Consider the following 23,422-nt stretch of genomic DNA (forward strand, 5'->3'; position numbering starts at 1 on the left):
GACTAGACTGTAGCTCGTGTGCTGCACACACATCCCTCTTAATACGTAAGGCAAACTGGCGTCTAGAGAGGGAGGGATGCATTTCTCACTCCCCTCCTGGTGCATCAGTCTCTCCTCAATGTTCCTGTTTTAGAGCCTCCAATTTTGCCCCTGAGCAATGGGCAGGTACCTCTCCCGTTTCATGAAATACAACGCTTATCAGGGACATTCAGACTGACACAGACGGTTGAATTTTACTGAGAAGCTAGCATTGAAATATTCCTGGAACACTTGCTGGTTCTTTCAGGGTTTTGATCAGCATGGCCGAGGTTGGGCAGAGGGCAATGGGAAAAAAAAAAACCCTAGAAAATTTAGTTTTCTCCAGAGCTTTTGATATGTAACAGGTTGCAGTTATCAGAAATTCTAAACTTGCAGGGTTCACAATTGTATGTTTTGCTTTTCTCTTTGCCTTCAGTGGTGCAGGCACCTGCAGAGTGGGCCTGCCCAAGGTGGGATTGCCAGAGATACTAGCACACTGCATGCGAAATTCCTCCAACAGAGGAGAAATCCCATTTAAGCCGTTATCTTCAGCTTATTCTCCACAGCTATTTGTTATTTTAAGTTTTCAAGCTGAATTTTCTAACCAGAGGCCAAACGACTTACGTGGTAACTGTCAAACTAGTGGTTTGTTAGCAGGAGAAAAGAATGGCCATCTCACACACATTGACGGCCATTACTACCCTTTTAGCTGAGCGGTTGTGTCTGCTTCCAAACTCACGACACCTGTAATGGCATTGGAAAGAATTAGCCAAAATATCTAGTTTCAATTTCTCTGCTTTCTCCCACAGCCATCACTTTCTCTGAAATACGTCTAAAAACCTGTGTGAAATCAGTACTGTTCTACTTAGGTAACGTTTTAATTTTCCTAAGTCATCATACAGTACATATAACTGAAGTTGAAAAATAAATGACTCAATAAAATGGGTTTGGCGTTTTGAGAGCCAAGAAAGCACACAGGGATTGTGTGGTGAATGCTGTAATAATACTGCAGAGGAGAGCAAAGGTCTGTGTGTCTCCAAGAGAGGGACACCTCAACAAGGTCGTGGACCCGAAGTGCACAGGAGCATCTGTTCATAGCAAAGAACTAATATCAAGAAGCAAATTTGTCTTGTGTTATAAAAATATCAAAATTGTTTTTTGTTTTTTTCTGGGGGGATGTTCTTTGGGATTTTGCTATATAACCATATTTCAAAGTATAAAATAATTTTGGCTCATCAAAACACATAATTGAAGATAACCATTACCCATTTTTTTTTTTTTTTTTTTTTTGCATCTAAAGTTGGTTTGGCTTGAATGTTGATGTTCTACCTTATTTCACACTCTGGAACACATTCTCAAAGCAAAGGCCCATCCATGGCATATGTCTTTGCAGGATGAAGATGGTTACTGAACCCCTAACAATAAAACAGGCTACATTCCCCATCCGAGACTGAGACCTGGTCCTGTCAAACACAGCTCTTCTGGCAGCAACGATGAGTGTACAAATTCAGCTGACGTCATAAAGCTACTACTTTGTGAGATTTAGAGACAAACAACAGTTATGGTGGTGTCAGCAACAAGTTTTAAAAGTCACGTTTTCCCTTTTCCACAGATGGAAACCTGTGGCTGATACAGGACAGCCCCTCCCAGGCAGGAAGAATGGGTGCCAGGAGGAGGGACGCTAGCTGAGTACGGCAGCGCCTGAGCAGACAGACCTCACAGCGTGGACCGGAGCTGACTGCCGTTCAAGCTGGATCTCAGAGTGAGGTCAGCACAGTGCACCTCCGCTAAGGGGGGCTCTGTACACACAGGCACTGGTACCAAGGGGCACATGGGAAAGATACATGAGGGTGGGAGCTTGAGAGAACCTCTGCACATCTGTTTGTGTGTTTTACGGGCGTCTTTGCGTTGGCAACTGGCAGTCTCTAGTATCCAAGGCCATTCATAAATATCAAACTATAGGTCGAAGAGAGGGTTAGCAAGAATATCACTTTAAAATGCAATTGCTCTGTGTGTGTGTGTGTGTGTGTGTGTGTGTGTACGCACATATGAGTGTGTGTGAGTGGAGTATTTATAAGGAATATTTTCCCGGTACTTCCCATGCTGCTGAAAGGTAACATAACAAAACTTGAGTAGTGTCCTACCCTGCTATGTTTTGGTTGATCACTACTACTTGTCTGGGGATGGGGGAAGGGAAAACATAGATCAAGTACTCCAGTCATCCTTCAGAGCAGCACTTAAAGATACAGGTATCCAACCCAATAGACCAGGTTGAACAGCAGGAAGGACGTTGGGAAGAAGACGCGGGAGTATGAGTCCAGCTCTGAGACGTCGATGTGGATGCGCCCTCTCCTCCACGAGCCCGACTTGCATTCCTCATAGCAGCAGAAGAAGCTCTGGCAGTCTTTGCCATCCAGACACTCATAGACACAGGTGTCCTCAAACTCCTGCCAGTACATGGAATTGTTTAACGTGATCATCACTGGTGGTGGAGGCCTCATGTCCAGGAGGGAATAGTTCTGCAGGCGTAAGAATAGCACAGCGATCGTGAAATGCAGGTTAAGAGCAGCCCGAGATGCATCGAGCAACAGGTACATCTTACGTCCCCTTCTAAACCAGAGGGATGCAGGCCATGCCAACTCCACATTGCATAGCACTGGGCACAACCTGTTCTTTGCACCATTGCAGCTCAGTGAACAAGGAAAACCATGCTGCAGTTTGGGGGGGGTGGGAGAGCCAGAAATTTTCAAAATGTGTTAGCCATTTCAATTTCAAGTCTCAATTCCGTTACCGTGTAGCCAATCATGGACTTGCGCCTTACACTGAAAGCACGTGGATATTAGAGCGTGGAGCATGGGAAGATAAGCACGGCACCTATTCTGCCTAGCAAATAGTAACGGTGTTCTGCACTCATAATGGTGAGACTGTGCTGTGACTGCATGTAATCCAGCTCGAGAGCTCGAGCACATGTGGCTGGAGTACTCTATTCCCAAACTGTCCCCCTGCCTCGGAAAAGTCAACGTGGGAGGAAAGGGGGAAGTTAAAGACTTGATGATCTTTCAGAACGGAGAGGAATTATCCAGCTTGAGAAGAGGCTTCCAGTGGAACTCCCAGGTTGTCAGACAGCTGTCAACCTCTCAAGAGCTATTAATCACACTCTTCACTGAGCTCTGTTAGGGAAAGGTACTGTTAAGTCTGACAAAACGGTGGAAGGTAACTGGAAGGTTTTATCCATCTTGAAAATAGACTGGTCCACCTAATATCAGACATGAGAAGCCCTCTTTTGCGTGGTTGATCAGGTGGTTTAAGAGACTACCCAACTATACAACATATTGCTATTATGTTTTGTTACCCATAAGGAATGGGAGGCCAATCTGAAGACCCTGCTGGAGATACAGTGTACTTCCTACTCAGGGCCCAGAATCTCCTGAACTGGAACTAGCTCAAAGCTCCTCCCTGTGGACCAGCTTTCATGACACCAAAAGGCACCAGTTGCGCTTTCAAAGGAGCAAAGCAACCATCGGTTCTACACAGCTCCAATGCCTATGAACCGCAAGTAAGACTAGCATGGCACGATAACCCTAATTTGGTGTGTGTGTGTGTGTGTGTGTGTGTGCATATATGTTGTAACAACAATTAGTGACAGAAGGGACCAAGAATTTGAAACGGGAAAAGAAGGGTACATGGGGAGAACTTGGAAGGGGGAAGGGAAAATCATGTAATTACATTATAATCTCAAACATTAAGAAGACTAGCCTGGGCTAGTGTATACCCCAGGCTGGCCTCCCTCCCTCAGTTCACTGTGGCCAGCTTTGTGGCCCATTTCTGAGCTGGCTCGTCTGGACACGTTTGTGCCGTGCCACACAGAATGGACTCGGCCTTGTCGGAGGGAGACCTTAGAAATGTTCCTTACCCAAGCGGTCACATTTATTTGTGTTTTTGGCATTTCCTTCGGATGCCTAGATTCATGGCTATGCAATGCTAGAAATGGGACAAATGGACAGAAGTCTTGAGTAGTCAGAGTTCTTCCATGAAGCCTCGAGAGTGAGCCTTGCATATGGGAAACATGTGTGTCCATGTATGTTGGGGAGAGTCCAGCCGTAGGCAGCATGCTTTGCACCCTGTGTTCACTGGGGGCACCACTGGTTAACAGCATCCACAGCTCTGGAGCATAAGCAGAGTGGAAGGCTTGCTGTGCCCTGCTCCAGTGAGAACATGCGCCATCCAGCCTCACCACTCTGAGGTGTGAATCAAAACCACCGGAGTTGTCCCTGTCAATTATTCAGTGTATCTGAGAAATAAATGCCTTTCTGACAAGCTCCCTTTGGGGAAAAAAATCTATCTTTATTAGACAAGAACTCTATTAGACATTTTCTTACATGTGTGCTTTGGCATTTCTCAGACAGGCCTTCATCCACTCAGGTCTTCAACCCTATGTATCATATAGTCCTCCAGTAATGGTATGAATGCAGGCTGTGGGCAGAGGAGACAGTGGGCCCTGAGGGAAGACACTGAGCCAGGCTAGGCACAGAATTGTCTCCAGGGATGGAGATAAATCACTAGAGATGCTGACTTCGGGGATTACGGGAAAAGCATCGCAGAGGGGTTCGTGGGACATGAGAGGTCTCTATTTTTTTTTCAAAGTTTAGGGCAGTGAAGATCTGGGTTCCTGAAGGCCAGTACAAACTCTGTGCCATTGTCAGCACAGCTGCAGGGCTGTGGTAGCTTTGCAGTGTGGAATGAGTTCCACTTGGTGCACTGAGCGAGGACTTAGGATGTGACAAGCCCTGTGTGGCCGTATCGCGTGCTGTGCAAGCACATCTCTCTGTGCCCTGCTCATCTTTCTCAAGGATTTAGACTTTACCCAGAAGACATTTAGCAAGGGTTCCTCTCCATGCCAGCCAGGGTGTGAATCCCCCCTCTTTCATCACGCATAAGACATGGGCCTATGTCCTCTGTTGAACGCAGCTTTCCAGAGTACTGTGAAGAGTATGAACCTTGCATTTCACAAGTTTGGGAAAGCGAGGGCATTGTGGGCAACTTGTGTCCACCAGGACACGTTCCTGGTTCTGTCCTTATCCCTTGGAGACTTCTCATTTGGGTTTTTTTTTTTATTTCTGGGAATAAAATAAAGTAAGAGTCCAGTGGGTAAATGCTCTCCTCCCCCATGGCCCTCAGTGGCTGCGTGAGCGGTATGCAGTTGACTGTCAGCCTTAGTGTGCCTTCTTATCATCTCTTGTAGCACCTTTTGTTATCTTTCCAACTTCTAGATCATTAACCTTTCCCTTTGTCCACAGTTTTCTCTTCAGGGGGAGATTTTCCTCTTTTCTCTGAGTTAAAAGATTTCCCCCTTTCTTACGGCAGAATCATTTCTACACTGAAGACATCGATATTTTCCCTCAACATTCAGGCATCATCTGTCTGTGTGTGAAAACAAGTCATGGGGCCTCGGGCTATTAGTTCTGAGGTGCTGTCACCATGCACCTCGCCTCTCTATGGCTTTATCTAACGCTCGTGGGAAGCATTTGCTGCTGGCTTCTCAGGGATGATAAGATGCTTGCCTACTTACTACTCCTGACAAAAGCCCCATGATATGTATTAGTAGAGTAAAGAGTATGTCATTTTTTTTTCCTCATTAAAAAAATGGCTCAGATGCACAAAATGCAAGGCATGGTTAAACGTTAGGAGCCAGCCATGATGTTCAGGTGGCAGAGAACATTCAGTGTAATCAGTGAGTGGGTATAAATCAAGGAATGAAAGTCATGACTCCATTCAAACATGGCACATGACCAAAGTGTTACGTAGATCAATGATTTAAAATGAGAATTCCCGAATGTTTCCTTCTTAATAGCAACTATTGGGGTTGATTTCACTAAGCTCGGTTTCACTTGCTGTGAGCATGAAATGAGTTGATATTTAGACATTCAGAAGTGCTCAAAAGGAAGTGAGGACTTGTTATTTGTGAGGCAAGAAGGACATGCAAACAAGGTATTCAGGATAGAAACCATGGCAGGGAGGAAGAAAAAAAAGAAAAGAAAAAACAAAACAAAACAGTTCATGTTAGAATAAACATCACATTACAAACCAAAGGCACACATTCCTCCACACATTCAATATGGAACTATAAGCATTTGAGATGGTCTATAAAATGTAACAACAATTAACATAAAGACTTGGAAGATTGCTACTTAAAATATAAAAGAAGTTTGGGTTGGACAGATGGCTCAGCAAATGTCATTTAGTTTCTTAGTGCGCAGGAATAAGTAGAACTCAGATGTCTATAGTCTAGCCAGAAGCATGCATGCTGCATCAGGGCCCCCACGTAGAAGAGTTGGGATGTTTTTCCCACTGTGCAAGTGTCCTAATGTGGTTGTTTATGGCAATAAAACACGTTTTTAATTGATCTAATGCAGCACTCATTTGAATCCAGTGCACACATTTACGAGGAACACAACTTCTCGTTGCAAGCTTAGCTTAGACAGAGTTCCCAGAAATATTGGCAATGGTAAATCTGTACATACAGAAGGTGCTTGTAGGCTTATTCGATCAGGAATCCATCTTGTGGAATCTGGATGTAATAACTGCAGGAAAAGAAAGAAAGAAGAGGGAAGCGGAGTTGGGAAGCGGCCTTGGAACTCTGCAGCCCTGAAAGGAAGCTCACTCCTAACCCTGTCAACGGCAGTCGCTGCCGCTGGAGAAGCAATCTTCTTGCCCATCATCCATAATTTTATCTCGTTTTCTAAGGCCTTAAGAACAGCATTTCAGGACTCATTTACCCCACACTGCCTTTCTGAGAAGCCTTGGCTATCCCAGCCACTCACCGACGTCTTCTTCTTCCTGACGGCTGGCTTTCGACAGCTCGAGTAGTAGTTGAGGGTGGCGTACTCCATCAGCGCAGCAAAGACGAACAGGAAGCACACAGTCACAAAGAGGTCCATGGCGGTGACGTAGGACACCCGAGGCAGGGACTTCCTGGCAATGGTGCTGAGCGTGGTCATGGTTAGCACTGTGGTGATGCCTGCAGGGGGGTGGGGGGTGGGGGGACAGTTGCCAGCTAGTGAGATGACGGCGCACCACCGCACCTAAGGGCCAAACGCGATGCAAGTAAAGAGACAAGGAGGTTGGGGACATTGACTCCGAGGGCTGCTGTCGTCCCAGGCAAGTGGTAATGTGGGTGGCAGCTGCTCCACGACACTTGGCGGTGGGGGAGCAGCACCCGGTCAGCTGCGGTGAGGAAGAGAGCAAGCAATGCTACGGTGTGCAAGGAGCGGATGGAAACACACATTCAGTCTGTTTTCCCCTGATGGGTTATGGGGATGCGGCACAATCTTACATGGGGTAGCACACATAAGGTCGATTTGAACAAGTCACTGTCTGGCCATCAACCTTGAAATGGTTGTAGATAAAGAGCCTCAACCCTTCCTGTTTGTCCCGTGCCGTTTCGCACTCCATGTCTCCTCCTTCATGCTTTCTGCCCACTCTCTGTAAATTCCCGTTTTGGTAGTTCCCACCACACATAGCTATTAATACTTAGAACACACGATCATGCTTTCATTTTGTGTTTCATTTGCTCAGTTTGCCTTCTTGCGTCTTAATTTCCTTTCTGCCGTCCTTTAATTTGCCTCAACCATTTGTTCCTACTTGATGGTTTGTTTGTTTGTTTGTTTGTTTGTTTATTTTGTTGTTGTTTTGAAATTTTAAGGCACCTACAGTCCCCGTGATGTCTTTGAGTGCATGTATAGCATGTCAAGGGGTCATTCAACTAGCGTGCACACAGGATTTACCCCCCTTTCAACAAAACGTAAGACACCTTATGTTTTCTTTTCCCCCTCCTGTGGTTATAATGTAACTGTCCTAAACGCTTCCTTTAAACACTAAGGCTTCTTCCAGGCTGCGTTAGATCCTGAATGGCTGTAGAATTCAGGTTGAGAGTCTGTTTCCTTCTACCCTCTACGGCTTCAACAAGAACCCACTGTCATTCAGCCCGTGATGCCCTGTGGGAAAGATTCTGTCTTTTTTTTTCTCTATTACTTTCAAGGATTTTTTTTTTTTCCATTTTTGAGTTCGGTTATAATCTGTCTTGTCATGCAATTCTCTGGATTTATCTTGTTTGGAAATTACTTAGCTTCACGAATATGCACATTTGTCTGCTTTTTGAAAAAAACTGGAGTAATGTTCAGCCACTGTTTCTTCGAGTACATTTTCAGCCTCATGGGCTTCTTCTGGGACATCTACTGCAGAAATATTTAGACTTTATTTCTCAGTAATTCACAAGCCCTGGGGTCAATGTGTTTGTATTTTCTCAGTCTGTTTCCTCTCCACAGATCTCTTCCCTGGCATGCTCAATTTTGTGAGTTATTTCCTTTCCTATAACTCTGCCTGGCTCTCCACTGCATAGTGCGGCCTCGTTGACTGGGCTTCTGTTTTCTTTTACCCCAAGTGTGTTCATCAAGGCGTGATCTTGCTGGTATTTCAGAATTTTGATCAGATGATACTAACAGCTCTGCCACCCCCGAACTGACATGATTTATGGTATGCTCTGTGACTTGTGGTTGCATTTCGGATATCTGGGGAATTAGCTTCTGTGAGGAAAATCATTATTCCACAATAATTAAGAGTTGTCATAATGATAAACCATTAAGACAAAGACTCTTACATATAGTCAGAATTTCTCCTCGCCCCATACAATTTTACCAAAGATAAATGGGAAGACATTTACATCATAGGAGATACCTTTAATATATGTAATTGGTAAATTTTCATGGTGGTATATATTGACCAGTAACATGAAGTGCTTATTTGTTTAAGTATATTTTGTGTCCCAAATATTTTCTTCATTAAAACCTTTCTGTTTTTGTTTTTGTTTTTTTTTTTTTTTGAGAATTTTTAATGTAATCTAATATTAGATTTGTAGGTTTTCTTATAGAAATTTCACACTTTTGACTTTACTATCTAAATGTGTTCCATGTAATGCTAACTGTTATTGCGTGGAGACGTGCCAGATTTATTAGCTGCAGAGCTTCCTACCATCAAAGCAGAGATATAACTCGTCAGTTGGTTTTCTTGACACCGTGATTAAATATCTGGCACATGCAATGTAAGGGAAGGAAGATCTCTTTTCGGTTCATGGTACAAGGAGTATTAATTCAACATGGCCTAAGTGATATGGCAGCCAGGGCTAGGCTCATGGGGTGGGAACTTGTTACATGGTCCGTTCACGTCTTAGCAGATGAGGAAGCAGGAATCTCTGAGAGGCTAGGCTAAGCCAGGCTTACCCCCAAAATATCTGCCCAAAAGTTTTTCAGCCTCCCAAAATAGAACTATCAATCTGGATGTTAGACCCTGTTGGGGTGTTTTTGCATTGGAATCCCAACAGGAAGGATGCTGTAGAGTTCCTCATGCAGCAGAGAATGAGGCTAGGATTAGAACTGGGTGTAGGCTTCAGAGGCCCAATTCTGGCAAACTACTTGCATCAGTCAGACCTCTCCATGGCAGTAGCAACAGAGAGAGGACAGCCAAATCATGGTTCACAGGCAGCATTTCAGATGCAAGCCACAGTACATGGAGAGTACGGCTATCTGTATATACATTCTATATATTTAATATGTCATATACGTGTGTGCGTGTGTGTGTGTGTGTGTGTGTGTGTGTGTGTGTGTGTGTGTGCGCGTGCCCTATCCTTTTGGTGGGTTTTATGCTTTTATTTGTGTATATTAGTTGTGATGGTTTGAATAAGAATGGTCCCAATAGCCTATATGTTTGCATACTTGGTTCCCAGTTGGTGGAACTGCTTGGGAAGGGTTAGGAGGTGTGGCCTTGCTGGAAGAGATATGTCACTAGAGGAAGACTTTGAGGTTTCAAAAGCCCATGCTATCCCCAGTTAGCCTTCTCTGCCTCTCGATTACCCATCAGGATATAAGCTTTCAGCTACTCACTAAATTGCCTAGACTTCCCCTTAACACATCTGTAGCCCAGACGAGCCTTGAAGTTACAAGTTTCCTGCTACAATGGGAATTATAGGCCTGCACCTCAAGGCTTTGGCCGAGGAACCAATGCTTTTGTGTTAATTGTTACATAATTGCTATTTCTATTAACTTCCATTTTTTCTTACAGATCTGGTTTCATATTTGTTTTCATTAGTCTAATTGAGTATTTTTTTTTTCCTTGTAGTTTCAGGTCTTCAGGAACAAGTTTCTCAATTTTCATCTCATTCAAAGTATCTTTAGTACAGCAAGATTTTGGAAGTGTATTTCCTATGGTCATATGGTTTGAATGGACAAAACCTTCTGATTTTAACATTTCAAGGATGACAATCCCATGGCTTTCATACATGGATGTAAGTGATAAGCCACACATTTGAGTTCATGCTTCTTCCTTTTGAGACACAGTCAATCTATTGTAGCCCAAGATGATCTAATACCCCTTTTCTTACTTCTTTGGACACCTGCACATATCTACACATATACACACATATGTGCACATAATTTTAATAGAAATATATATATTTTTAAAAATATAGGTGCTTTGGGGAACTTGCCAACACAATCTTCTCTTCAGTGAAAGGAGACAGAACTGGCTGAAGATTGTTGGGAACAGAAGACACAACATTGGTCCTGTGGTAATCTGTGCTCTATGGGAAGTTGGTGTTTCCCTCTGTAGAACAGGTCTACTGCGTTGGGATTTTGATGTTTTACATTGTTAATTTAACAAACCCACAAACATATTAGTTAGCTCATATTAATATTCCACGACTAGTTCAGATTTTGTAACCTTTCCAATCTTAAATTCTGGTGAGGTACGTTGGCGCCTTACAAACGTTTACAAGTAAATGTTAGTGGCTATTTATCATAAACAGAAATGCCTCTTGGTCCTTCGGAATAATATAGAACAAATGCGGGCAGGTCTTAGTGTTTAAAAGTTAGGGTTGATTTAGGCCATAGCAAATTAAGCATTTAACTTCAAAACTATTAAGAATCTACCTAACGTGTCCTCTATAATGCTATCGTGATATAGATGTACACAGAGGAAGCATATATTATATAGCATTAAAACGCCCAATAGAGCAGACCTCAGATTCCTCACCTTGCAGGATCTTAGCTTTTTTCACTTTAAACCCTTTTTCGTTTTATTTATTCTTTGTGTCTTTCACACCATGCATCTCAATCCCACTCCCTCCCCATTTCTTTGTATCCACTCTCTACCCTTGCAACTTTCTCCCCAAAAAGAAAACATGTAAAACTTAAGAGCAAAGAAGAAAGGAGAGAAAAAAAAAGAAAGAAAGAAAAAGAAAACCCTTGTCGCGGAAGCTGAAGCAGTAAACCCATTTGTCCATAGGTCTTTACTTGCAAGTGTCCACGGCAAAGGGTCATTGGTCTAGTTGGAGGCCTCGGCCTCTGCTACCCTACTGACACCGGGCCCTCACTGGGACTCCTCTTGGACACCCTGTCGTTCCCCTGCATGTGGTGGAGACCCGGAAGCTCTGAATCTGCAGGACCCGCCCCTTCATGTGCTCCACCCACTCTTAGCACTGATTCTGGTTAGAGGTTTGGTCAGCCCACCAGCTGTCCCCCATCCCCACCACCAGGGTGAGCTCTCCCTCCAGCATTGCCCCAGCCCGTTCCCGTCAAGCAGCAAGGAGCAAGGGATGGAATCAGCTCTCCTGTTTTCAAGCTCCAGCTCACTCACACCTGCACCACCAGGGCCAGCTCTACTGTGTTGCCCAGGAGAAGTGCAGGGCTGCAGCTGGTAAATAAAGACAGGAACAGCTCTCCTATCAGGGCTGGCTCTCCTATTGCCGCAGCCAGCTGAGGTGTCTGTGTGTGTGTGTGTGGGGGGGTTGAGGGTGGGGGGGTGAGGGGTGGGCCCAGATTCCCATGCTCATGTCCTCGGGGCTACGCTCACCCAGCGGTCAACAGGCTCTACTGGGATGCCCAGATGAGGTGCGGGACCAGCTCTCCTGAGTGCTGCAGCTGATAGGGCCAGGTCCCTCATCTGGGCAGGTGTTGAGGAGCCAGGGCCCCCGGGGGGGCAGCTCCTCTTCTCCCATGATGCCACATGACAAAACAGTAACGGGGCCAGCTCTCCTACACTCACACACTTGGGGCTGGATCACTCAACCCCTGCCAACAGGGTCTGGTCTGCTGAGCTGCCAAGGTGAGGAGCAGGGCCTAGCAGAATCTTTGAATCAGTCAGTTTCGTACTTTCAATCAGACATGGACCGTAACAGAAGTTGTCATGTAGTAGAGTCTCAAAAAGTAGTTTAATGTCCTAAGAAGGTGTATATGCTTTATCCTGTTATTTTCAACAGGAACATTCTGAAATTAGGGGGAAAAAAATGGCAGACGCGCATGCTTGGGCTTTCCATGCGCTCTTAGCCTGAGCGCTCCTTGATCATGGTGTGAACCTTGGGATCTGAATTTCCAAAACCCTCCGAGACAAACTGAGAAGTAGAGTGTATCTGAGACCTGAAGCAGGCGTTGGAGTTTGTGCGGGCACTGAGACGGCTGTGAAAGCCAACTTGGGAGTCTACTTCAGAGACAGGGAGGAGGGGCAGTGAGGAGCATGTGCGCTAAGACTCTGAATTGGATCAGATTGTATCCTGTGGCCAAAATAAATCATCAGTCCACTGAACAAAAAGATGTTACTCTGTGACAGCCGAGGGCAATCTATCCTCGATAGACACCGAGGATGCTTTCCACTATACAGCACCGTTACCATTGTAACCAAGAATTCTGATGGCTAGGCATCTTGTGAGGATCAGTGCAGCTACATAACAGGGCTTTATCCCCCATGCCATGAGCCTAAATTAAAGTTCACTTGGTTGGGCGGGGAGATCATGCTCCATTCACCATCGCCCCTGGCTCTTTAGCTAATGCACCACAGCTTGTAATTCTTATATAGAGCCCATTCTAAGACACAATAGAAACAAGACACTTCTCTAATAGTGAAGCACTAATGAGGATTTGGATAATTTATACATTCTAACAAGTAAATGTTGTAAATATTAAGTATTTGAAGCCTCCAAGGAAGAAATGTGCCTATTCTTTTGATACATACTCTGATGGGGAAAAAAAAACTTATTAAAAGAGAGAGACAGAGAGAGGAGAGAGACCTACCTTTGATAACGAGAAACATTTTAAGTCTGATTCACATAGTTCTTAAATTAATTATATTTGAATTCTCTTTAATTGAAGGTATTTGTGAATATTTCTGTACTAAAATCACACAAAATGGTGAATGAATTTTTTTTTTCAACTTACCTAATGTTGTTCTTGCTGGTGTTGCATCTTTTTTGATCCAAAATGACACCCAGGACAGAACCACAGTCAGTATGCAGGGAATATATGTCTGGATAGTGAAGTATCCCATTCTTCTACTGAGTTCAAAGTAGATAGTCATGACAACATAATCACCTGTAGGAAGAGAGCCCCCAAATCGAGATGACACGCGTGGGTTAAAGCAGTGTTGGGATCTGATTTATAATTGAATTTTCAAGCTAAATTACTTGAATGAAGATGCCAAGTACTGCAAACCGATTGGAAAAAGCATGGAATGCTGGTGCCGTGGAGCTGGGTCATGCCTGCGTCTTTGTAAACAGTCCACTGTGCAGTGTAAAGGGGGCGGGAATGCACATCTACTTTGTGGCAGGTAATTTGATAAGGGATTGTTGCCAGAGGCCATCTCTACACTGCAAAATTATAAGAGCCACAAGAAACTTTAGCCCTCAAACAGATGTAGGTCATTCTAAGGCTTTTTTTTTTTTTGGGGGGGGGGGTGTTTAATAACAGCAGAAAGTAAACTTCTCTCTCTCTCTCTCTCTCTCTCTCTCTCTCATAATCATTCTGTTACTTTGAGAGAGTGGCACATGGTAAATGCTGGTTGTGCCTCACTGTGCCATTGCAAGAAGACACGTTTCTCCATGTGAAGTGTACATCCCTACCCATGTCTCCATCATCCTGTCTTCACAGTCATTTAAAACAAAGAGAAAGCATTGAATATCTTAAAAGAGAAGCAGGCTACAACTTTATTAAAATCTCAAAGCCATGTTTAACCTTAAAGTGATAGTTATTACAACAAGTAAAACATGGGAAATTTTAAGTATGCCAACCATGTAAAAAGTTAATTAGCTAATATGATTACATTGAAATTAAATTCTAGAAAAAAAAACTTTACAATAATTATTTGGATTACTAGGTAGCTATTACTGAATTATCTTTTAAAATAAATTTTAACGTTTAAATACCAGTGAGATCTTTTCTCTTCAGATACAACCATTTACTTACATGTTTAAGTTGAAGACATTTATGTTTAGACTATGTTTAGAACATCTACATTTCTACCAGACAAAACAGTCCTGTACTTGTTCCCAGCTGGATGAAGGGTCAAGAGCATGGAATGATGTTACATAAAATAGTGTGGAATTCTGGCTTCAGCTCCAAAGTCTGAAGAACTGGGGACTTATACTTTTATGTTAAAAACAAGAAAAAGAAACACCTGGAATCCAGTTGCAGAGAGGGAGGAGTGGTGAGCAAAGGGGTCAAGACCAGGCTGGAGAAACCCACAGAATCAGCTGACCTGAATAAGGGGGAGCTCATGGACTCCAGACTAACAGCTGGGGAACCAGCATAGGACTGACCCAGACCCCCTGGCTGTGGTGTTAGTTAGGAGGCCTGGGCAGTCTATGGGGCCTCTGGTAATGGATCAGTATTCATCCCTAGTGTACGAATGGACGTTGGTAGCCCATTCCACATAGATGGATACTCTCTCAGCCTAGACACACGAGGGAAGGCCTAGGCCCTCCCCCAAATGATATGACAGACTCTGAAGATTCCCCCATGGAAGACCTCACCCTCCCTGGAGAGCAGAAAGGGAATGGGATAGAGAATTAGTGGGGGGCAGGGAAGGAGGGGAGGGAGAAGGAACTGAGATTGACATGTAAACAAAAAAAAGACAGAAAGAAAAAGCTTGTTTCTAATTTAAATAAAAAAAGGAAGAGAAAAACAAGACATAGGTATATGCAATACATACACTGAACATCACCATAATGGTGGTTTCAAAAGAGAAATGAGATTACAGGGGTGGCCACTGCCCCAAAATCTTAAGGGCCGAGGGCATCCAGAAAGATGCAGAAGATGAGATCGTCACAGGAAGATGCAGAAGGTATCAGAGGATGGAGGTCAACAAGGCTCTCGTATACAAAGAAAATGTGTGGAGGTGTAATGAGGAAAAGCAAGAATGTGATGTTCCTAAGGGCAGCAGACAGGCTGAAGTTGGTCACCGAGTTCCTGAAGTTGGTTCTAGATGGGGGGGGGGGGTAGGATCTGAGGAAGCTCTCAGCATGCACTGTTTGACTGTCAGAAGTGTAACCATCATAAGGTCCTCCGAGGACTCCCAGGCATTGGTGGCATATGCCTTTAATTCCAGCACTTGGGAGGAAGAGGCAGGGGAATCTCTTTGAGTTCAAGGCCAACCTGTTCCACAGAGTGAGTTCCAGGATGGCTCCAAAGCTACACAGAGAAGCCCTGTCTCAGAAAACAAATAACAACAACAACAAAACAGGATCCTTCAACCTGGCAAGTTTACTAAAACCAAATAGATTCAGACAGACTTTCACAGCCCTTAAAGCCTAAGGAGATTTGATCACTAAACGTGGCATGATATCTGTCATTGCTAAAAGGGAGACTGGAGGAAAATGAGGAATCCTGGTCATTATGGTGTTTACTTAATAATGCTGACTCAACATGAGCTCATCTGGCTTTCAAATGTGCTACAGTCATTTATAGGAATGAGGAAACTGTGTGTGAGGTGCCAGAGAATCCTGTCTTATCTGCACAATTTTTCTGTGAGCCTGAAAACTGCTCTACATAAAATGCCCAGTGTTTAAAACTGTAGCACCCCAATACAAAGAGATGCAATCTCTTTATTAAAGGTTTTTCAAAATTCAGAGATTTTACAGACCAATCCTGCATGATTCATCTGTCTGAATAAAGAACATGCTGGAATAATGAATGAAGTGGGTCATCAGGTGATGTAACCTAGTCTTTACCAACCTATTGGAGCAACCAATTGAAACAAACTATTTACTTGTCTATATATAGTTATTGTACATTAACCACTTTTTTTTGAATCCATTGAAGATTAATGTTTTCAGGACAAACAACTAACCTAAATTATGAAGATAGAAACTGGTGGCAAAAAGCTGTCTCTAAGCACTGCTTATCTGGAAAAAAAAAAAAATACAACCAAACATGTTATTATCCAGTAAGTATATGCAGCATAAATTTGCATCTAATTTGCCTAATGCTAGCTTCGAGGTGCCATAAAAGTTTGAAGCCCCTTTGTGGCCACAGTCATCCTTTTCTATCCTCCCTTAATTTTTTTTTCTCTCTCAAGACAACTACCATATTTTCCAAAGAAAGACTGTGAAAATTTGAAAAGAGCCATCCCATGGGGTACTGCGAGAGAGCAAGAAAATCTATGCCTGTACCCCGCAACATGTCCCATGGGACACATTTCAACATATAGGAGCAAGGACAGCAAAAGCCATTCACTAAGCCAGAGGTGGAAACCCCCCACAATTATAGGCTGTGGGTAAGGCATCTGGAACAGACAGAACACTCTGATCGCAGAACTGAAAATACCTGGCAAGGGCTTCACTACATCTAGAAGAGGAGTGGGAATGATTTCAAGACCACTAATCCTCCCTGAGTCTGGATCTTAGCTAAAGCATCAGATAATTGCTCACTTCTTCCCTGCTAAAACACCCAGCATAGCAAACACTGTCAAGGGCCGTGCATATGTGTAAGTGGGTAAAGGCAGTTGTAAGCTGCTTGACATGGGTGTTGGGAACTGAAGTTAGATCCTCTGTAAGAGCATAATGAGTCTCCACTGCTGAGTCATCTATTCAGCCTCTTGCCCAACTTTTGACTGAAGGTGCTAAAAACGCTCCCACAATGAAGGCCGTTCATTTCCAAGTATTCGATGTGCTTTTCTCAGGATCTGCTTTAGTATAAAACATGTCTAGCTTACAAATGAAATTATAGTACATACAACAAATCAATAGCAGTCTGAAGAGCCAAATCACTCAGTTGGGCCAGAACTAGGTGTGGGAAAAGATAATTAAAATGATCACATCACACAGTAAACATTTCCATGGCGAAAGCAGATGGCATAAAAGATAAAAACAGGTCTGAAAATTTTTACGAAACTATCAAAAAGTGAAAGAAATACAAGGATCCATACAGTAAGAGAGAGGAATCAACACACCGGCTGACCACAGCCAAAGAGAGAACCACTAAGCAGGTGGATATGAATTATTCGCTCTGAAACAAAAAGTGTAATTTGAGTCTGAAAGTCTGAACAGAATGAAAAGGTACCATGGGAAAGGGAGCAAGAGTCTGATAAACCTAGATTTCCAAAAGACATAGAGAGATAGAGTGAAATTACTTGAGGAATCCAAAACCACCCAATACCAGGCAGGACAATTACAAAATACACAAAGCAACAGTAGCAACGAAACACACACAGGCACATTGAAACCTGTGAGATTCAGGTGGTGGCGCAATGTTGTGACTTTTAGTAGACAGGCTTTTAGTAGAGTTACTTCCGAAATTGCACAAGTATATTGGTTATGTTTCTATTACTCCGGTCAAACACCACAGCCAAAGGGGTCTTACAGAAGAAAAAAAGGGTTCATTTGGGCTCATGGTTCCGACAGTTAGGGCCTATGAAGACAGAATGAAAGCATAGCTCCAGGAGTTGGTAGTGCCCATCTTTTCTGTTGGTTTTTTTCTTTTTTAAATTAATTTCCTTTTTTTTTTTAAATTTAATTTTACATTCAAACCACAGTTCTCCCGCCCTCCCCCTCACCTTACCCCCAGGCCCATGGCAAGGGCTCCCATGAGGAGCCAACAAAGTCTGGCACATTAAGTTGCGGCAGGACTAAGCCCCTCTCCCATGCAGTAAGATTGAACATGGCATCCCACCATAGGGAATGGGCTCCAACAAGGTAGCGCCCATCTGAAGTCACGAGCTCAACACAGAGAGAGTAAGCTAGAAATGGGTCAAGCCTTCCCCTGATTCCATACCACCTCCGACAAGGGCCACACATCCCAAGCCCTCCCAAACAGCATCAGCACTTAGGGACCAAGTGTTCCAATGCACAAGACTGTGGGGTTGATGTAATGTGAACCACCACAGAAAGGGAGGAGACGGGGAAAGGAACTCTTCGGCAATTTGAAATCAAAACAAAACAAAACAAAAATCCCCAAACGAACTTCAGGGAGGATACCTTCCTAAAGGCGAAGAAAGCCCGAAAGCCCGAGATACACACAATCTGAGGGAATTCCTCAGTGTTTGATTTGCTCATGAAAAAAATCGGCAAGTGACACAAATTAAAGATAAAGTATCAGATTTGTTTCGACATTTGCAAGGGAAAGTGTGTTAGAAATAGGAAAAAAAGTGTTATAAATCCAATAAATGACACTATCCATTCTATGAATTTACTTATTTAAAAGAGCCAAGGCAAAACGATGGCTCTACATTTTATGGTGACAGAACAAGACAGAGTACAGGGAAGGGTAGCAACTCTCCAAGAGCTTCAGGGAAGATGTTGGGAGTGTGCTGTTCTCGGGCTTTTATAGCAGGCTCACATTAGCAAAATGAAATCTGGAAATCAACTCAGAAGGTCAATATGTATCATAAGTCCTAGAATAATTGCTCAGCTATTTTAGAATCATTATAAATTGTACATCAATGAAAAAGACACAACGGAAGCAAAAAGCTGCTTCATTTAATTTTAAAACAGAGAGAAAACAGAGGCTAATGGAGTACAAAAACTAGGACAGTATGTTTTATTCAATTCTATCAATATTCAGTTTACATACTAATGGTCTAAACACAGAAAAAAATGAATTAAAAACTGGACGATATAAGATATGAAAGACACTTCAGATAAAAAGACACAATTCAGCTAAAAGTTCAAAAAGCAAGGGATGAATACAATGCCAATAAAATATTCTAGACAGCAGTCTTCAGAGCGTGGACTACGGTAGGAATAAACGGAAGCGTTACTGACGACAAGGACACAGATTCCCCCCAGGAAAGCACGAGACTCCACAATTCTGATCCACAGAGATTAAGCATTTGATTCCAAATAATATGGAAAGAGGGGAGAAATGTATAAATGCAGTGAGAAATTTCAGAAACTCTAAGTTGTTAGGAGAACAAATAAGTGGAAAAATATGACAATGCCTGGGTGATATTAGCAATAACAATGACAAGTCAGCATCATTTAAAATTACAAAATAGAAACTTCCAGGAAAAAGACCGACTTGAAGGTGATCTCTGTGACCCAGTAAAGGAGAGGCTTCAAAGAACATAGGCTTTATCCAAAAGAGGCAAATAACTTGGGTGGGTGGGTGGGAAGTCACAAAAATGATGATTGAGGATCATTTTAAAGTCTGGAGAGTGAGCTAGGCAGTGAACTAAAAGGAAGTAAGCAAAGCTGAACACAGAGCTACAGCCATGCTGCTCACTGTTGGGAGAAGAGGGGAGACACCTTTCATAGAAAGTAAGCCATGGGCCCTGGTGCAAAGAGATCAGCAGAAGCCATCAACCCACAGCCCACACAAGTGTCAGATCCAATTTCAAATCTTAGTAAGACAGTTGTTCTTGTAGCAGAAGAATAGAACACCAAGAAAAACAAAAACAGCATTGATCAAAAATAATTCTGTGAGAGTTATCATCACGCCTGACTTCAAATTATAGAATAGAGACATAGTATAGGATCCACGTGACACTATCACAGAATCAGACACAGAAATCAGTAGAACACAGTTGAAGACCCGGATATAAGTCTATGCGGCTTCAGTTACATGAGTTTTGACAAAGATGTCAGCAATACATACTGGAGAAAAGATAAGAGTCTTCAATAAATGGTGACAGGAAACATGGATTTAAACATGCATAAACAAATGAAAGTGGAACTTTTTCTGTCACTGTACACAATACTCAACTACAAATAGATCATCAACCTTAATGGAGGACTTTATACCCTGCCTCCTGTCACTGCATCCCCCCCCCCGGATGCAGAACAAAGCACCCAGCATTGGGGCCTCTGTTCCTGCCCTGCCCCTCCATTCTCCTCTAGGGTGGTGAGTGCCAGGGACTCCCCCAGGCCCCAGGTCCCCCTTGTCTAGTCCCCTGACCTGTGGCTGCCAGAACCTTCCTGCCACCAAATCAACCAAAGGGACCTGGAGGCAGAACAAAGCACTCAGCATTGGCCACCATTACTGTCTTGCCCCTCTCTCTCCAGCAGAGAGGGGAATACCTCCAGCTGCCCACTTCCCCCTCTTCAAGTCTCCTGAATGCAGGCACCAGACCCTTCCTGCTACTAAATTCCCCAGAGGGACCTGAAGGCAGAACAACGTATCCAGCATCAACTGCCATTTCTGTCTTTCCCCTGCATCCTCTGTGAGAGAAAGAGAGAGAGGATAGAGCCTTGAACCAGGAGAGGGAGAGCCACCACCTGTACCCACTTTAAGAAGAGATGGGAAGACGACAGTATAAGAACACATCCAACAACAGAAAGACATATGACACCAGCAGAGTCTAGGAATTCTACGCCAGCAACACCTGGACATCCCAACACAGATGAAGCAGAAGGGAATAAATAACTTTAAAAACAACTTCAGAAAAATGATAGAGGCCCTCAGAGAGGATATCAGAAAATCCCTTAAAGAAATGAAAGAAAAAACCAATCAACCAACCAAACAAACAAACAAAAGCAAGAAATCAACAAGTCTCTTGAAGAAAGCAAGGAAAACAACAAACAAACAAACACCAAACAAAACAACAACAACATCTGGGGATGAACAGATGAAGGAAACCATTGAAACAGTTCATGACCTGAAACTGAAACAGAGACAATAAAGAAAACACAAAATAAGGGAATGTTTGAAATAGAAAAGCTGGGTAAATGATCAAGACGCAAGCATAACCAACAGAATACAAGAGATGGAAGAGAGACTCTCAGGCACGGAAGATAGACTAGAGGAAATAGATTCATCGACCAAAGAAAATCCTTGACACAAAAATCCAGGAAATGTGGGACACCATGAAAAGGCCAAACCTAAGAAGAATAGGCACAGAAGAAGGTGAAGAAGCCCAGCTCAAAGGTGCAGAAAACATATTCAACAAAATCATTGAAGAAAACTTTCGCAATCTGAAGAAGGACATGCCCATGAAAGTACAAGAAGCATACCAATCATCAAATAGAACTGGACCAAAGAAAAAAGACCCCTGGACACATAATAATCAAAACACCTAACATACAGAATAAAGAAAGACTATTCAGGGCAGCGAAGGAAAAAGGACAGATAACATACAAAGGCAGACCTATCCAAATTACACCTGACTTCTCTATGGAAACTCTGAAATCCAGAATGTTCTGGACAGGTGTTCTTCAAACACTAAGAGACCATGGATGCCAGCCCAGACTACTATACCCAGCAAAACTCTCAGTCACTATAGATGGAGAAAACAAGATATTCCATCAAAACAATAGATTTATATAATATATATCCACAAATCCAGCCATGAAGAAAGTTCTAGAATGAAAACTCCAACCCAAGGAAGTTAACTGCACTCACAAAATCATAGGCAATATATAATCACACTCTACTAGAAGCTGAAAGAAAAAGAAGGGTAAATCTTGTGATAATACCACCACCAACAAATCCAAAACAAACAAGAATTAACAATCATGGTCCTTAATGTCCATGTTAATGGTCTTAACTCACCTATAAAAAGATGCAGGCTAACAGAATGGATACGAAAAGAGAATCCATTCTTATGCTGCATACAAGAAACAAACCTCAACCTCAAAGGCAGATGCTCCCTCAGAGTAGAGGGTTGGTAAAAGATCTTCCAATAAAATGGACCCAAGAAACAAGCTGGTGTAGCTAAACTAATATCTAACAAATTAGACTTCAAACTAAAATCAATCAAAAGAGATGAAGGTCATTTAATATTCTTCACAGGAAAAATCCATCAGGAAAAAGTCTCAATTCTAATCCTCTATGCCCCAAATACAAAGACACCCATGTTTGTAAGAGAAACATTACTAAAACTCAAATCTCACATAAAACCTCACATACTCATAGTGGGAGACTTCAACACCCCACTCTCACCACTAGACAGGACCACCAGACAGAAACTTAACAAAGAAACAAAAGAACTAATAGAAGTTATGCCTCAATTGGGTTTAACAGACACTTATAGAACACTCCATCCAAACACAAAAGGATATACCTTCTCAGCTCCACATGGAACCTTCTGTAAAATCAACCACATAATAAGAACAATAAACATTAAACCAACAGCAAACATAAAACTAAATGGAGAGACACTCAATGAGACTCCTCTAAAATCAGAAACAAGACAAGGTTGTCCACTCTCTCCATATTCCTTTGATATTGTTTTTGATGTTCTAGCTAGAGCAATAAGAAAACAAGAGGAGATCAAGGGGATACAGACTGGAAAGGAAGAGGTCAAACTATCACTATTTACAGATGATATGACAGTTTACGTAAGTGACAAGAAAGACTCTTACCAGGGAACTCCTAAAGCTGATAAACACTTTCAGTAGAGTGGCAGGATACAAGATTAACTAAAAAAATTATTATCCCTTTTATGTATAGAAGATAAAGGGGCTGAGAAAGAAATCAGAGAAACATCACCCTTTACAATAGCCACAAACAACAAAAAACACCTAGGGGTAACGCTAAACAAGCAAGTGAAAGACCTACATAATAAGAACTTTGACTCTTTAAAGAAAGAAATTAAAGAAGATACCAGAAACTGGAAAGATCTCTCCATGCTCTTAGATAGGTAGGATCAACATAGTAAAAATGGCAATGTTTCCAAAAGCAATCCACAGATTCAATGCAATCCCCATCAAAACCATCACAATTCTTCATATATTTTTTTTTCACATTTCATTAATCAGCTATAGAACAATTAGGTTGTCTCCCTTCCCTAGCTACTGTGAGCAGCGTGGCAGTAATACATCTAAGCAAGTATCTCTGTAGTGGGATAGCAAATACTTTGGGAAAGTGCCAATGAGTGGTAAAGCTGGGTCAACTGGCTTTTTGTTGAGAATTCTGGTTTGCACAGTGGCTGCACCAGTTAGGGTTCCCATCAACAGTGAAGGAGGCTTTCCTTCTCTTCACATCTTCTCCAGTACTTGCTGTCAGCTGTTGCCTTGGTCTTAGCCATTCTGAATGGGGTGAGATGAAATCCGAAACTTCCATTACATTGCATTTTTCTAATTGTTAAAAGACTTTGAACTACTTAAAAGAGATTTCCTGGCTGTGTTTATTTCTTCCTTTGAGAACTTTCTGTT

The 23,422-nt window shown here is 42.8% G+C and overlaps 1 protein-coding gene across 2 annotated transcripts in view; it reads right to left on the reverse strand.

Moving 5' to 3' along the window:
* Positions 1 to 2,203: 2,203 nt before the first annotated feature.
* The window catches only part of Gabrg3 (gamma-aminobutyric acid type A receptor subunit gamma3), a 462,959-nt gene continuing 441,740 nt past the window's right edge, over positions 2,204 to 23,422 (reverse strand). The window contains exons 7-10 of one of the 2 annotated variants that reach the window (XM_051174264.1): positions 13,278 to 13,430; positions 6,840 to 7,036; positions 6,540 to 6,599; positions 2,204 to 2,537 (exon numbers count right to left, since the gene is read on the reverse strand). In XM_051174264.1, coding sequence (XP_051030221.1) covers positions 2,256 to 2,537; positions 6,540 to 6,599; positions 6,840 to 7,036; positions 13,278 to 13,430 — 692 coding nt within the window. In that variant the 3' untranslated portion in view covers positions 2,204 to 2,255. The remainder of the gene's footprint in view (positions 2,538 to 6,539; positions 6,600 to 6,839; positions 7,037 to 13,277; positions 13,431 to 23,422) is intronic. The other variant, XM_051174265.1, reaches the window with a different exon arrangement.

This window comes from Phodopus roborovskii, unplaced genomic scaffold (genome assembly GCF_943737965.1).
Source record: "Phodopus roborovskii unplaced genomic scaffold, PHOROB, whole genome shotgun sequence".
Classification (NCBI taxonomy): domain Eukaryota; kingdom Metazoa; phylum Chordata; class Mammalia; order Rodentia; family Cricetidae; genus Phodopus; species Phodopus roborovskii.